This window comes from Hippoglossus hippoglossus, chromosome 22, assembly GCF_009819705.1.
Source record: "Hippoglossus hippoglossus isolate fHipHip1 chromosome 22, fHipHip1.pri, whole genome shotgun sequence".
NCBI classification, from domain to species: Eukaryota; Metazoa; Chordata; class Actinopteri; order Pleuronectiformes; family Pleuronectidae; genus Hippoglossus; species Hippoglossus hippoglossus.
Window position 1 is genome coordinate 2,445,736 of NC_047172.1, and position 16,097 is coordinate 2,461,832.

At 43.9% G+C, this 16,097-nt stretch overlaps 2 protein-coding genes across 3 annotated transcripts; both read left to right on the plus strand.

The window, feature by feature from the left end:
* The first annotated feature begins 601 nt into the window (after positions 1-601).
* Positions 602-8,919, plus strand: pgrmc2 (progesterone receptor membrane component 2). The gene is made up of 3 exons (XM_034577524.1): positions 602-1,061; positions 5,066-5,221; positions 7,179-8,919. Exons 1-3 carry the CDS (start codon positions 719-721, stop codon positions 7,274-7,276), a joined length of 597 nt encoding a protein of 198 aa, XP_034433415.1. The 5' UTR covers positions 602-718; the 3' UTR covers positions 7,277-8,919.
* A 1,016-nt stretch (positions 8,920-9,935) lies between these two features.
* On the plus strand, positions 9,936-15,047 carry asmt2 (acetylserotonin O-methyltransferase 2). 2 transcript variants are annotated; one of them, XR_004612840.1, is made up of 10 exons: positions 9,936-10,289; positions 10,366-10,454; positions 11,101-11,275; positions 11,579-11,708; positions 11,996-12,064; positions 12,152-12,270; positions 12,869-13,006; positions 13,307-13,429; positions 13,835-14,137; positions 14,205-15,047. XR_004612840.1 is itself a non-coding variant. In XM_034577508.1 (9 exons), exons 2-9 carry the CDS (start codon positions 10,374-10,376, stop codon positions 14,044-14,046), a joined length of 1,047 nt encoding a protein of 348 aa, XP_034433399.1. In that variant the 5' UTR covers positions 9,936-10,289; positions 10,366-10,373; the 3' UTR covers positions 14,047-15,047. The 2 variants fall into 2 exon arrangements, 1 of the variants encoding a protein (XP_034433399.1); XM_034577508.1 differs by having other exon boundaries at positions 13,835-15,047.
* The last annotated feature ends 1,050 nt before the right edge of the window (positions 15,048-16,097 follow it).

Here is a 16,097-nt window from a genome sequence, read left to right on the forward strand (position 1 = left end):
ATGAATTGTTGGAGAATGAAAAGAATGTGTTATGGTTTGTTTTTTTATCTTTTTGTTGTCATGTATCATGTCTCATTTCTTTATTGTTGTTTTGTGTCTTTGTTGTCATGTTGTGCTTCTGTTTCATAGTTCTACAGGAGTTTATTGTCTTGTTTTTGTCTTTTTCATCTCTTAGTTGTTGTTTTTTCTGTCTTTTAAACATATTTGTGTGTCTCTGTTGTTCTGGTCTGTTTTTCACCTATTTCTTGTCATGTTGTTCTTCTTTTTCACAGTTTTACAAAGTGTAGTGTCTTGTTTTTGTCTTCTTAATCTCTAAGTTGTTGTTTTTTTGTGTCTTTTTGACATGTTTGTGTGTCTCTGTTGTTGTTCTGGTCTGTTTTTCACCTATTTGTTGTCATATTTTGTGTTTTTTCTCATCCACTTGTTGGTGCTTTGTTCCAATGTGCATCCCACACATTAGATGAAACTTTTAAAATCACCAGCCTGGAACCAGTGATGTGTGGATCTAGCAGATTCACTGGTGAAAGAACCGGTCTCCTTCCTGGGTGAGTCCACAGGCGGAGGTAGGTTCCTCCCCCCCCCCCCCCCGTCGCTGGAGCCCAGCGGAGCTGATGGATCAGTTCTCACCGAGAACACGATGTAACAAAGCAGCCGCGGACTCCCCCAGCGAGTGTGTTCTCTCCCACGGTCCGTGGAGGCAGCAGCAGGGGCGTGCAGTATGGCGGACGATGGAGACACTTGGAGCGGACCCGCGGACTCCAGCGGCGGGCAGGGGGCAGCGGAGGAGTCGGACGGGCTCGGCCTCGGCGGGATGTTGCTGAACGTCGGGCTGCTGGTGGCGGTGGCCGCGGTGTGCGTGGCGGTGTACCGGCGGTGGGCCAGGCGGCTCGGCCCCGACGCGGCCCAGGGCGTCGAGGCCTCGGCTCTGCCCAAGATGAGGAGACGGGACTTCACGCTGGAGCAGCTGCGGGAGTACGACGGGCTCCTCAACCCGCGCATCCTCATGGCCGTCAACATGAAGGTGTTCGACGTGACCAGCGGGAGGAAGTTCTACGGGAAAGGTGAGCGGCCGGCGGGGCGAGCCGCGGCCGGGCGGCGGGCTGGGTTAGCGGGCTGACTTAGCGGACACGTCCCGCACAAGGCGAGCCGTCCCGAGACTCACATTTGGGCGCTAACCGCTGGGGTTAGCTTAGCTCGGATGCTTTTTGCCTGTGTCTTTGAATGGGCTGCGGGGCTGTCAGCTAGCTAGCACGGCTGCGTTCAGCTCCCTACGCGTGCCATGACGTTCACGCACGTTTAAACTTTAACACTCACGCGCGTTTAACCTGTTTTTAAAACTTTAAGTGTCGGAAGTTTACACCTGGGGGTTGAACCCGAGCTAGCTTGTTAGCCAGCTAGCTTGTTGACGTGCACGTAGACGCGCCGGCTGTCCGGACGTGTTTACACGGGTCAGACTCGCCGCGCACGGACACAAGACACATCTTTAACTTCCGATGCTACTTAGCTTAGCACGTCTGCTAACGTGGATGCTAGTTTTGTGCAGAAAACACGTGTTTTTATCCAGCGGGGGGGTCAGCGAGGAGGAAGAGGAAGTCTCGGGCAGGACAAGAAGCACATGGATGGATAAACACACACATATCTACTGTATTCATCCAGCAGCAAACACAACAGCATAATAATAATAATAATAATACACAGTCAAAACGAGTCCATGATGAAGTTCACTGCAGGGACATGAAGGTCCAGCAGCCAGATGTCCCACCGAGCTGTCACTGGGGAGACGTCATGGAGCTAATGGAGATATTCACAACACACATATTTTGAAGTATAAAGACACCAGAGTGTTGAAGCCGAATATAAATACACATGTAAAGCTGAGTAACTGAAGCTGTGCATGAGACAGACAGCCGGTGAAGTGATGGTGCAGCAGACGTGAGGGTGACTGCGAAAGTAAAACTGAAAATACAAGACATGCGATATATAAAAGATATAAAGATAAGTACAGGTGGCAGCCCTGTGACCTGGTTAATGAGTGAACACGTCTGAGAGGAGCTGCACAGTCGGATGATGAAAGACCTCAGTCACCATATAATCATTTTTTTAAATTTTTGATTATGTCCTCCTGTCTGTGCCGAGCGGGGACGGCCGGCTCGTCCACATTGTCTCTGACTCGCACCTCAACATGCAAACATTCTCAGCTGCAGCCTCGTGTGTCACGTCCGCTTTTCCACAGCAGCAGGTCTGAGCCAAGTCGGCCTGAACCTGTGCAGCTACACAGACACACACACACAGACTCACACAGACTCACACACACACAGACACACACACACAGCGTATATCTTTATCTGTGGTCGGTCGGTCACATCGACCTCGATCACTGGACATTCAGGTCCAATGAGACTGGTTTGAATAACAAAATCAAATATTTTCGAGGTTTTCCTCCTGGGAAACGAGGATTTGTTGCTTTACCTTGTTTTTAATGTCGTTGTGAATTAAAAACCTCATTCTCAAGTCAAAGTAAACTTACTTGTCAGTTCTGCCACATGTACGGGACCGATGGGATTGAAATGCCGTTTTCCCGGAGCCCAGAATACGGTGGCAGAGAGAGTTCGACTCGCTACAAATTAAGAAAACAACTTCCATCGGTTTGACGACACACGTGCTGCAAATAGTCACAAGACATTTAAAGTTCAGCTCCGTCCCCACTGACGAGCAGCGGACTTCACCAACGCCACAAAGTGTCGAACTGCAGCAGCTTCCTCGCTTCTCCCCGGGAAACGTTTACGCTGTCGCTATTTGCAGAACACGTGTCGTCAACTGGATGAAGTTGATTTCTTAATTTGTACGTGGGTTTTTTCTATTTGCACGTGTTTCTTTAATTCGGCCGCCGTACACCACAGTAAACAAGTATACAAATGGGTACACAACATGTGATTATGGAGTAGAAAAGGCCCGTGGCTGATGGGATGTGAACTGCAGCGTTTGAAAAAGAGACGAAGCAGTGAAAATACTTAATGTGCAGATAAAGTAGAATGGTGACGAGTGATGTTTATCCACAGGATGAGTATTAAAGCAGCATTTACAGTAACATAGGAGCAGATGTAGCGACTGGTGCGTGTGCACGTTGTAAAGAGATCAGCCGGGTTTCAGTAAACGTCCTCAAGACAAGAAGCTGAAACTTTAGCATTTCTTGCTCTTTACTTTTGACCCAGTTATGAATTAATAATGATCGGATCTATTGGCTGCAGCTGGACTGGCAATATGGACAAAAGCATTTTCATATCAGTTATTATCACCGATTATCACGATAAATGTCACATTGTGATTATTGCTTTTCTGAGTGAAGTTTGTGGTTTTTAACTCTGTTATAACTCCTCACTGTTCTTGCACAATGCACAAGAAACATATCGATATAAAACTTCTCTTAATGAATTTTATTTCGCAATAATGGCCGACGTTGTTTTCTTGCTCAGCCTCTGAGCTGCAGCTCTGCTGGTTAGAGAAGAATCTGTTGACTCTCTCACATGTTTTCAGATATTCAGGTGTAAATCTGGCTCCTGCTTTGTTGTGAGAGTTTCAGGATTAAATAAAAACCAAACACTATGGCTCCAATAATCAGCATTAAAATAACAAATATCAATAAGTTGCCTCGTCCTCAGGTGCCCTGCAGGAAGAGCTGTTTATCTGTGAGTTACCGTAAGTAACAGCACATCTAATCTTTGAGGTGATAAGGGGCCTTTGCTTCACGGGCTCTTTAACGTGGCTGTGAAAACCAGACTGAGTTTGTTTTGTTCCCTGTTGCACAATTAAAAGCAGAGAACCTGAGGGCAGCGCGGCGTTCACATGCTCGTCAGATGATTTTCTTATTGGAAGATGACGAAGGATTTAAAGGACTTTGGGGGGGGGGGACCTGTGATAGAGGCATAATATCACCAGTGTCTCTGAGGGGATGTTCAAATATTGTTCATCTGTAACTGGAATTTCCTGAATGTGACGCACGTCGTCTCAATGTGTTGCTCTGTGTGAAACCCTCTTCTGCAGTTTGTGGAAATATTAAAACTATTTGTACAGAGTGTTTCTTGGCCAACGTTTGTCGGGACCGGAACACGTGATGAGCAATGTTGTACAAAAACAAATATCATATTTTTTTTCAATGAATGTCTCAAGATTGATGATCTGATATTTTATCTACAGCTTCAGACTAAAAGAAAACATTTTACTCCTAAAACTACTTAGAGCGAGACGGATAAATGAGGCTGTAGATACATCTGTCACAGTTTGCATCAGTGTGTGTCGGCTGATAACAAACCATAATACTAACATGTCAGTCAGAAGAACACGTGCCTCATACACTCAGAGATATCATCTGATTTTAATCAGAACAGTTCCAAACGCTAAGGGGTTCCTCATGGGCCAACACCCCCCCTTCTGTCACCTTTAAATAATATTCAGTTCAGTCGTGTTTGTGTAAACTTCACAGACAGAGAATGAAAACGAAACATCCACGGCTTGAAATGTTACCGATTATAAATGAATTTGACTTTCAAATACACACACACAATGCATTCTGGGTATTTATTACTATGAGACATTGCAAACAGAATGAATGTTGAAGCTCTTATAGTTTTGTGTCTATGATGGATTTGAACCGGATCCTGTAAACAACTATCTCCTGTGGGCAGTGGAGAGAAATCCCCTGGTGCCACCACCCGCTTTACCACATTCGCACCATTTTGCTAACTCACTTTCTCTGCACTGCATCCAGTGGTTTTACGTATTTGGCGGCTCTGGGAGGTTTTTAATGTGAAGCAGCAGCGTCAGTCACTTGATGTGGGTTTGACTTTTTGAACCACTTATGTTTCTTCTGTAGATCTTTTTAAATCCTCAAAAGAATCGACACCCAGCACAGGAAAGTGACTCGTGTGTCCGCTGGCTCCAAACTCGCTGGCAACACACGGCACTTTCACAACGATTGTGAAGCTGCAGAGTTGAATATGAAAGAAAACAACTACTCTGCTGAACTTTGAGTTAATCCTGACGTTTGTCGTTTTTTTTTTTTCCCCAGACGGTCCTTACGGCATTTTCGCAGGCCGGGATTCTTCGAGAGGCCTGGCCACCTTCTGCCTGGAGAAAGACGCCCTGAGGGACGAGTACGACGACTTGTCCGACCTCAACGCTGTACAGATGGAGAGCGTGAGGGAGTGGGAGATGCAGTTCAAGGGTAGGCAGAGTTTCACCAGAGAAAACTCTCCTGAGATATCGATTTGGCTCCGATTTCACATGCGTGGTGTTTTGAACACCTGAACCGCAGCGTCTCCATCTACGTCTCAGTGTGTTTACTCAGACTGAGGATCCAGACACAGACAGCGTTTCTGTTACTGAAATGGAAGAAATCAATAATAATAAAACTTTTATTTCTATAGCACTTATCTAAACAAGGTTAAAAAGGTGCTTTACGAATTACATGGGAAGCAAAACAAGACAGGACAAAAATTGAATAAAATGAAAGCAGTTAACAAACTATCCTTCAGTTTGCTTTGAATCCAAATATAATTTTGGTGTTTCTCCATCTTCAAAAACAAATCTGCGTCTCGTAGTTGAGAAATTAAAAAACCTCCCAGATCAACTGCAGGACTTGATTAGGCTGATTATTTTCTCCATTGATCCATTGATGGTTTTTTTCCCTGTTCAAAGTTTCCCAGTAGGAGGATGTTTAAAGTGTCGTCATGGTGAGAATCCTTCAGTTACAACAGATGTGAGGTTTCAGCCCAGAGACGACTTCAGAAGGATCAAACCTGATTCTAGTTTATTTTACAGATGTGAACACTTTTCTTCAACCGACAAAAGGAGACAAATAAAATGAGGTTTCAGCTGAAATGGTTAATCGATTTAATCAACAGAAACAGAAATATTTAATAACTAATAATTATATTTCAAACTCTTTATCAAACACTTTGTTATAAATGTGTCACAGTGGGTTTGAAAAATTGCTGATGGACTTTTTTCCCCTTTTTATAGACTGAAGAAGTAGTAATTTTAAAAACTTAATTCAGTTTCATGAGAAAATCTGAAAATATTCACATTTGAACCAGTTAAACTGATCTTTTATCAAAGTAGTTCAGACATATTGATTAACGGAGCTTTGTTAAACATGTGCAGATGAAACAAAGAGCAGCAAGTGAATGTTGGACGGATGAACCCAAACTAATAATTTCTCCTGCCGCCACATCTTCTGTAAAACAGAAACTGAAACCACACGTGTCGCGTGTTTAGTTTTCCAGTGCTCTAATGTCAGTCGAGGGTCGTGTGCGTCTAAGTTTGGACCGAATCCCTCTGAGCAGCATCAGGTCGCTGCTTCTTCAGACGCCGACAGTGAGCACAGTGGATGACGCGTGTAAAGCTGGACTGGGCAGCTTTGGAAGTTGGCTGAGCCCAAGCGGTGACGGATTAAATCATGTTCGAAGATGCCAGTGAATTACTCGCTGCGTGTGGTGGCAGTTGGTGAGATGAGAATCGACCTCAAATCAATCTGCAAATTGTTTTTAAACTATTACCGACAGCGACAGCAGCGCGTGTGTCACCGTGTTGAAATGTGGTTCACCTGCTTCAGTGAGGAACCAGCACAGATTTGGTCGTGAGTCATTCGGCAGGTGTTGATCTGTCGGGACAGATTTTTACCATCAGCTAACGTCACAAACCACAAATAGCTCGAGTTCTATGATTAGTTCAATCGTGGATATATAAAGATGGAGAGAACATGAGCATCTTGATGTCCCCCTGGTGGCTGGATGCCATACTGGTTACAAACCCTGCCGCCTCCATGTTTGCAGATGGGACATGGACCAGACACCACATCCTTCCACGGGAGTTTCACGGGAATCAGATCTGTAGATTTTGCCTAATCTTGCTTATAAACAAACCAATTAAATAACAGACGGCCGAAAACATAACCTCCTTTATAAGAAAGTGTTAACAAACAAATTACCAACCCTACCTTTAATTGAGAAAATGGCAGGAAGATTAATCGATAATGAAAATAAGCTCTGGTTGCTGCCTTAATAATCCTTCAATCAGCTTAATTATACAATTACTAATTGTTTCATCTCTAACATAACGTCAGTGTGGATTTTTTTCATTGCCATATTGTTTTTTTAACACATTTTGTCGATGTGTTCCAGAAAAATACGATTACGTCGGGAGGTTGCTGAAGCCGGGGGACGAGCCGTCGGAGTACACGGACGAGGAGGACATCAAGGACCATCTGAAACACGACTGAGCGGTTCCATCACACCGACCAAAGCCAGGAGCCCCAAACAGCTGCGACAGACACCCCCCCCCCCCCACCCCCCCCACCCCAGACCTCCTCCTGCTCCTGCTCCTCTCACTCCATCGACCTACCTGCCGCTGTCTTGACCTGCCCTGCTCCCCGACCTCCTCCTGAATCTGTCCGGTGCCGCGGCTGTTCTCAAAGGACAGGACTCAAGTCTCACCGCCCGGACCTCCCTCCCTCCCTCATCATCCACCAACAGAAAGCAATTGGAAACCTTTTGAAGAGTGTGGGGGGGGGGGCGGCTTTTCTAACGACGGCAGACATGTCTGGGGGCAGAGAGGTTGATCGATTCGATTTATTGAAACAAAACCACAAAATATTTAGGGGGGAAGGAAGGAAGGTGATGGGGGTGAATGTGGTTGTTGTGGTCGCCGCTGGGTGGAGGTTGGTCGGAGTCGGTAAGAAACCCATTGGTCGAAGAGGACCAGTGGATCGGGATGGGGAAACGGATTTCTCTCTCTTTTTATCTGTGGTTTAGTCACATTGCAACTGAAACTGCTTCAGCTTCGGACAGCTTATCAATCAATCAAGCGATCGTTCATTTCTGTGTTTTGTTTCAAATCAGTTCCCACCACTTGTTGAGAGGGCAGTGTTGTGGCCTAACCAAAGGTAATTGACGGGGATGGCGCATTTTCCTGTTGTGTTTGTAGTGTATGCACTACTAGTTTTCTTCGTTTGTCACCATGTGATTGTATTTGTTGCGTAGCATAGAGGGAGGGGGGGGGAGGAAGGAAGGAAAGCTTCAATTTTTATTTTTTTGGGATGCGTTTATGGGGGGGGGGGGTGGTGGTCAAAGGTCCTTGCCATATGATACCTGTTTTCAATCACATCGGATGGACTGAATCAGTGATCGGGAATACAAAGGGAAGGTGATAAGGCAGTCCTAATCAATCGACTCAATTGTTTACATGCCTCACAAGCCAGCTGCAAGTCTGTAGATTCCCCTGAAAATGGTCCAAGTATTAATTGTGCCTTATTTTGTTTGTCCTGACTGGTCTGACCGGAGGTGAGCGAAGGGACGGGGGTGTTGGTTTCTCCTCGGCTCGGTTCCCCAGACTTAAAGAAGGCATAAGTTCTGACAGTCGTCCGTGCACAGACTGTAATATTTCCCCCACTTCACCAACTTTGTAAATAGACCGTATGAATTACTCAGTGTTACTGCCATATTTATGTAGTTGATGAACTCCATACACGTATAATGCTATGTCGTATTGGCCAAAACCCCCATGGTTTCTGTTCTTTATATATATTTTTTTTCAGTTCTGAACTTCCTTTTAAACGTGTGTGAATTTCCAAAAAACAATAAAATAAAATTGAAAAAAAAATGACAAAAGGAGCGTTGCAAAGTGCTGCAGGGCGGGACCGGGAGCTGTTTGTGCGAATTTCTTTCGGAGACGTTGCTTATCCTGTAAATATATCTATCATTTTATTAAAGCATGTGCAACAACAAAGTCAGCTATGCCGAATTCCCACCACGTCATGTATTTAAATGTTGGGTGTGTGTGTGCGTGTGTGTGTGAGCGTGTGAGCGTGCGATCGAGGCAGGAAGGGATTTGTTCATGCATAATAAATCGATTTGGTTAATAACTGAAGATGTTTGGAATTTATTTGCCTGTGAGAGAAGTTGTGATCCGAGCAGGAAAGTTCATTCGTTCTAAAAGTTAATGTTTAAAGGGCTGTTTTACTACAAAGTGAAAAAGTTAATATATTAAAGATGTGAACTTGCAAAAGAAAAAACAGCAGCATGCAAACTTCTGGGTGACGAATATTATTAAAACCAGATGTTGAGAAGCACTGAAGCAAATCAACAAGAGAAGAAAGTTTGAAACTAAAATGATTTACCTGATAACGATGAAGACGTAAAGAGCAATGTTATCGTTTCTACGCCTTTTTCTCGTACTATTTACTTTCTGTTCGTCACAATGTGTTTACACAACTGAGTGAATACATACAGAAATTTAATAAAAGCATATAAATAGGAAATACATTGATTGTAAAAATATTAATGGAGTACAGACGAGCGAGAATTCATAATTTTTAAGATTATATATTTGGAAAAGGTTACATTTATGTAGAAAACAATGGTTGCAAATATACAGATGGGTAATGTAATATAGAAATCAAGTAAAGTATAGAACGTATTTCAATACAGAGTAATAAGGACCAAAAATACATAAATAAAACATACTTAATAAATAAGTAAATACACGTATAGCCCATTTGTAACCTTTTTTGCCAAATCAAAATGTATGAATTCTTCCTTGTGTGCCACCATGAAATATAGTGAGGGTTTACATTTTATAAACAGGTGTAGTACAGTTAATGCAGTGTTACTATAAAATGGGAAATAAGTGTATAAACAAATACTGTTGTTTTCTTTTCATTTATGTTTATTATCAGTTTTTTCCCAATTTATTCTGGTTCCTTATTCATTTCTGTATTAATATTTTTATACTTTTGTAATAATATTTATTTAATTTTCATTAATCTCCATGGTAACAAATGAGTTGAAAGAATTTGCATCTTTATATTTACTGGCTCGTCTCTGATTGGTCAACATCATGTGGAGACGCCTGCAGCAGCTCGACGGCGCCATCAGGCTGCTCTGGTTGATCCTGGAACTACACCGTCTGGCTGAAGGATCCCTGTGCGTGTGTGTGTGCGTGCATGTGTGTGCGTGAGTGTATATGTGTGTGATGCGTGCACGTGAGTGTGCGTGCGCGTGTGTGTGTGCGTGTGTGCAGATCAGCAGCAGCGACCTCCTCCTGGATCACATCGTCTTTTTATCCGCTGGAGATCCGACGTCCATTTCACACGGACACACAACGCACCAGCGACATCTTGGCTCCGGGTTCCGACTGAAAGAAACCAAAACTCACACAAATCAAAAATCACAAAAGGCTGAAACCTTCCGTCTTTTGTCCGGATCCGAACATCTCCGCAGTTCGTCCAGTCTTTGGTGAGTGATGATCCGGGAACATCTGGATTTGTTCCTGTTCTCAGAGTTGAGTTAAAGATGCTGTGTCTCCTCTCAGGAGCAGTGATGGCTGAACATCTGTCCCAGAGCGAGCTCGACTACCCCTTCAAACTTCTGGAGTATTTCAATGGGTTCAGGGTCTCCAAGGTAAAACCTGTTCGTTACTAAGAGTCCCTCAGCAGTGATGGATCCTGGCTCCACGGACTATTCACTCATGTTCCTGCATCTGTCTTCTGTTTACTCTGGTGATGGAGGCTCCTCCACTTCTTCTATATACAGGAATGTTCAGCCACTCACCAGGACCAGTGTCACTTTGAGTTTCACGCTCTGATGCTTGATAAGAAAATGTGTTTTATTTTAAAATACAGGACAAGATGGTGAATATCTCTTGTACGTTCGAAGGTCTTATGCACAATTTAAATTACCAACCGCCAGTAGATGTCCTCAGGTGTTGGCGGCCACCAGCAGATGTTAGGGACAGAACCTCAGTCGTGCACCTTAGTGTCATCAAGTGTTTTAAAACGTGTGTAACCGACGATACAGGTCGACCTCGATGGAACGCTGAGGCTAAAGGTCAACCTGGCTGCTGGCTTGTATGGCAGCACTAATGAATGTTAACGCTTTTTAAATTATTTGACCTTGTTGTCCAAACCAAAGTCTTACTGAGATTCTGACCTGATGGCGCCAGATTCAGAGGGTCACCAAAGTTACGACCCCCTTCCCGTCCACCAACATGGAGGAGGCGGGGGTGTATGACCCGCCGAGGTGCTGATATGTGGTCCAATCCCTCCAGGTGATATTTTCGGCGTGTGAGCTCGGCGTGTTCGACCTCCTGCTGACGTCCCAGGAGCCTCTCAGCGCGCAGCACGTGGCCCGGGAGCTGAGCACCAGCGTGGACGGGATCGAGCGGCTGCTGGACGCCCTGGTGGGCATCGAGATTCTGGAGGTGGAGACCAAAGATGGGACGGGTGAGGAAGAGGAGTAAATGATCTCAGACAGTCTGAACTACCACATTAACGTAGCATTATGAACTTCACGCAAATATTACAACCATGTCACAACAGGACTTTCTCTATTGACACAAATTTGAAATCATGCTGTCGTCTATTATTTAAACCGTAGAATTAGAACTAAAGGACTTTGACTTGACTCAATGAGGACAGCTTCCATTACTTTGACTTCATTCTTGTCTTTGGAAAAAGGAGCTAACGTCCATGTCGTAGCTTTTCTGGAGCTTTCAATTTTGATTCGTGTGTTTTTTCGTAAAACAGCTGTTTACAGCAGCACCGATGTGGCGAGCCTTTACTTGGCCAAAGGCAGCGCCAAGTCTCTCCACGACATGATCGCCTACCAGTCCCAGACCATTTACCCTCTGTGGAACAACATGGTGGACGCTGTCAGGTCTGTGGGTTCAAAGGTCACTCAACTGAATACGGAGCCGACATGTAGTAGCTTTCAAAACAGCAAGAGCAGAAGATCTACGATTTTTATGGTGTAATTATTTTTCGATTGAAACTGTGAAAGAGACGAATATTCATGTCTAAACAAGTTAATATTGTATTATATTAAAGTGAATAGCCTCAAACTCTGTTCTTAGAATTAAACCAACTCTGAATAAACAGAATAAAACTAAGAACAAACTGCATTTGAATGATCCCTTTCATGAGTTGAGTTTTCCAACCACACAGGGAGGGGAAGAACCAGAATGAAAAGACCTTCGGCCTCCCCTCAGGGGATATTTTCAAAGCTATTTACAGGTTTGTTGCTATAGTTACGTCATTCTATAATTTCATCCCTCAGTCGTCGAGTTTTAAGATTCTGTGTTTGATCCTAAAATCTTCCAGATCGGAGGAGGAGATGCTGAAATTCATGGGTCTGATGAACTCCTCGTGGGTTCTCGACGGACACGACATCGTGACAGCGTTCAACCTTTCCGGCTTTCAGACAATCGTAGATCTCGGAGGTAAGAGGCAGCGCCACCGACTGTGGAGCCGAGGCTGCATAATCAGATCTAATCTGTGTCACCGGAGCCGATATGAACTCAACCAGCAGGTTATTAATTTACAACATCAGGAGTCGATCCATTATTCATCTAAAGAAAGTTTTAGTGGAGCTGTAAGTGAATCTTTATCAAATAAGACTATTCAAAGACTAAATGCAGTGAGTATACAGTTAATGTGTATAATGTTACCATGTGCAGCTGATCAGTGGTTCGCATGTTATTTTATGCAAATGTATGAATTCTGGTGTCCCTCAGGGATCCATCCTTGGTCCTCTGCTGTCTTCTACTTTCTAATTCTCTGTATTGTTTCACACTTAGTTAGGATTAAGTCTCCATTCACTTCTATGTAGATGACACCCAACTTAAACATACAATCAAAACATATTCAAAAGATATGAAATATATAAAAGTAATGAATATACAAACATGTTGAAATTTGATTTATTAACGACCATAAATATCTTAATTGGTATTTTTTCAGCATCTGATCATGTGTTTGAAACATTTTGATTTAACACCTAGCAACAATGTGACATTGTTCGGTCTCAACACTTCCCAGGATGCACCGGGGCTCTGGCTCGAGAGATGGCGAAGGCGTATCCGTCCTCCTCCGTCACCGTGTTCGACCTCCCGCAGGTCGTAGAGACGGCTCAGAAGCATTTCTCCCAGGAGGACGATACCGTTGTTTTTCAAACCGGTGAGATTCATTCAGCCTCATTCATTATATCAATAGTTGAGTTATTACTGAGAGGAGATCAAACTGAAAAATGCCTAATTAAACAAAATTGTAACCCTAACCCTAGCTATAACTAAAGCAGTGTTAAAAAATATCTCACCACAAGGTTCATTTAGCTGTAGCAGTTTTGGTAACTTCTCTCACATCACATCATCGTCATCACTTTGCTCAGTTGTCAACAAAATCAAAGCACAGTTTGTGAAAGGAGGATTTATTGCAACAAAATAAACTGTAAACTGACGTAAACGCTCTGTTTTGCAGGAGATTTCTTCAGTGGAGAGGTTCCTGCTGCTGACCTGTACGTTCTGGCCAGAATCATTCACGACTGGCCTGAGGAGAAGTGTGTGACGCTGCTGAAGAAGATCTACGACACCTGCAAACCAGGTGAGTTTACTGCACGTTCACTTCTCCACAGGGAATCTTTTATGTGTCTGTAAACTCCACCAAGGATTAAACAACCATGTGCAGGATTGTTTGGCCTTGGCCGGAGGTATTCGCTCATATGCTGCCTTTCTAGTTGTGTGTGTATGTAAATCTATGGCCCCATTATTTTATCTTTCCTGTCTTAAAAGAGAATCCTGGTTTATTTTTTATTCCCGTTGCGTTTGCACTCATCTGTTGTTAGCATTATTTAATATTAGTGCTGTTAATATATTTAGAACTTTTGAAATAGAGGAGATGATGGAGGATTGTCGACTTTCTATCACGCTTTGTTTTTCAATTTTCCACCTATCAAAGGAAGCGTAACATTAAGAAAATGCACATTTGACGCTTTTCCATCCTTGCCAGGTGGGGGCGTCCTGTTGGTGGAGGCCATGCTGTTTGAGAACCGACGAGGCCCCATCATGGCTCAGATCTTCTCCCTCAACATGCTGGTGCAGGCGGAGGGCCGCGAGCGCCCCCCGTCCGAGTACACCCACCTGCTGAAGACGAGCGGCTTCCTGAACGTTCAGGTGTGTCGGACCGGGAAGTCCTACGACGCCATCCTGGCCACCAGATGAGCTCGGGCTGGATCAGCCGAGAGAAGCGCTCCTTGAAAGTCGGGGAAAGTAAAGAACATTTAACTTAAACATTTCAAGGCCTTGAAAATGTATAAAGAATTTCTCAGTGTGACGAGAAAAGTGCGTCTCATGGATGTGTTCGATTATCTCAAACCAAGATTCTGCTGAGTTCAGGTTCCCTCGTAGATCAGACGTAGCAGAACCCTTCCAGACAAACCTCAGTTTACCTCCGTCATGTCTCAGCTGGTGTTCTTACAAAGTTCTCTTTATGTTTTCTCTGCCCGTCACAGTGTGAAAAATCTATTTACTACTGTTTAAAACTGGTGCTTGGTGACGTCTGTTCTCATTCTGCTGTTCCGTGTATTTTATTTTTATCCCTGTGGACAACCATGATGCTGCGTTACCTCCAGATTTTGGTGACATCACACAGACGTCTCACCATCTATCATTCATATCATCTCATGGCTGCTAAGACGTTTGCATATTGATGACTCAGTAGAAAACTGTGTGTGAGAGATCAGTGAGTTTATTTTTGGTTTTTGTGCGATTTGCATGTTATCGATGACGCAATAACTCAAACTGTAGAAACGTATAAAAATGTCTTTCTGTATAAAGCACAGACTGTAAATGAAGATGGACGCCGGGTCTCAGGTGGAGCGATGTCATCAAGATCCTGATAAACACACTTGACCTAGTCTCAGCTGTCAGTCATGATTTGTTTTATACCATCAATTAACTAATTAAAACCAAACTTATCAGAAACACTTGAGCAAACATCAGTGTGATAAGAACTTTATCTACCTTATGACCCATATTGCAACCACCTTTATATACAGTCTGTAAACACATGGTATCATAAGCTTGTTTTCCGTCCTCTGGTCGTTCCACTAAACATCTTTACAGCATGTTTCCCTCAGATTAAATCATAGACACATAATGTTTACTGTCTGCAGATGGTTCATTTTTTATTAAAATGTTCGAACTAAAAGATTTGCATGAGTCTATTCCAACCTTGTTGTGTCCAGCTGAACAACATTCCTGTGTTTCTCCGTGTTGTAGACGTGATGTGTGAACATGTGGTTAACGTGATGTGTGTGAACATGTGGTTAACGTGATGCACGGAGACGTGATCAGAGAGTTCAGGGCAGACACTGAACAAATGTCAGACGTGGGCGTGAAGCCTTGAAGAATCTGCCGCAGCAGAAAAGATGAGAGAGTCACAGGGACGACAGTGGTCATACATACGTTCTCTCTTCTTTGTATTGCACATGATATTTATTTATTCTGTTTAAAATCAGAGGACAAAGCTCATTAATAATTCTGTAATTGAGGCAGTTTAGCCATTCTTCAACTGTGGTCCCTGGGCAGGTGTGCAAACATCTGTACCTTCTCACTGGTATCACACAACCACCTCCCACCACCTCCCACCACCTCCTTCCTCTTCCTACCACCTCCCACCACCTCTTACCACCTCCTTCCTCTCCCTACCACCTCCTACCACCTCCCACCACCTCCCACCACCTCCTAGCACCTCTTCCTACCTCCATTCCTCTTCCTACCACGTCCTACCACCTCCTTCCACCTCCCACCACCTCTTACCACCTCCATTCCTCTTCCCACCACTTCCCACCACCTCTTACCACCTCCTTCCTCTTCCTACCACATCCTACCACCTCTTACCACCTCCTTCCTCTTCCTACCACCTCCTACCACCTCCTTCCTCTTCCTACCACCTCCTACCACCTCTTACCACCTCTTACCACCTCCTTCCTCTTCCTACCACCTCCTTCCACCTCCCACCACCTCCTTCCACCTCTTACTGACCTCATGTGTCTATCATCAGTGGTTTTCTGCTTGATAAAAGAGGGGGAGGAGCCAATCTGTGAAGAATCCTGTACACAAGACAAGCATCTGAAAATTTGATGATATTGTCTCAGCTCAGTAAATAATGTTTCTATTTTTATCTTGTTTATTTTTGGATTCTTATTCCATTCGTCTTTGTGCTGCTACGTTGGATTTCATTTCTCTACAGGGATCAATGAAGATAGATA

Excerpts from the sequence above, each read along its gene's own strand:
- pgrmc2 (XM_034577524.1), top strand. The coding sequence starts at position 719 with ATGGCGGACGATGGAGACACTTGGAGCGGACCCGCGGACTCCAGCGGC. Across the intron at positions 1,062-5,065 it reads GAGGAAGTTCTACGGGAAAG|ACGGTCCTTACGGCATTTTC; the intron begins GTGAGCGGCCGG and ends TTTTTTCCCCAG. Across the intron at positions 5,222-7,178 it reads GTGGGAGATGCAGTTCAAGG|AAAAATACGATTACGTCGGG; the intron begins GTAGGCAGAGTT and ends GATGTGTTCCAG.
- asmt2 (XM_034577508.1), top strand. The coding sequence starts at position 10,374 with ATGGCTGAACATCTGTCCCAGAGCGAGCTCGACTACCCCTTCAAACTT. Across the intron at positions 11,276-11,578 it reads GGAGACCAAAGATGGGACGG|CTGTTTACAGCAGCACCGAT; the intron begins GTGAGGAAGAGG and ends TTCGTAAAACAG. Across the intron at positions 12,065-12,151 it reads ATTTTCAAAGCTATTTACAG|ATCGGAGGAGGAGATGCTGA; the intron begins GTTTGTTGCTAT and ends AAAATCTTCCAG.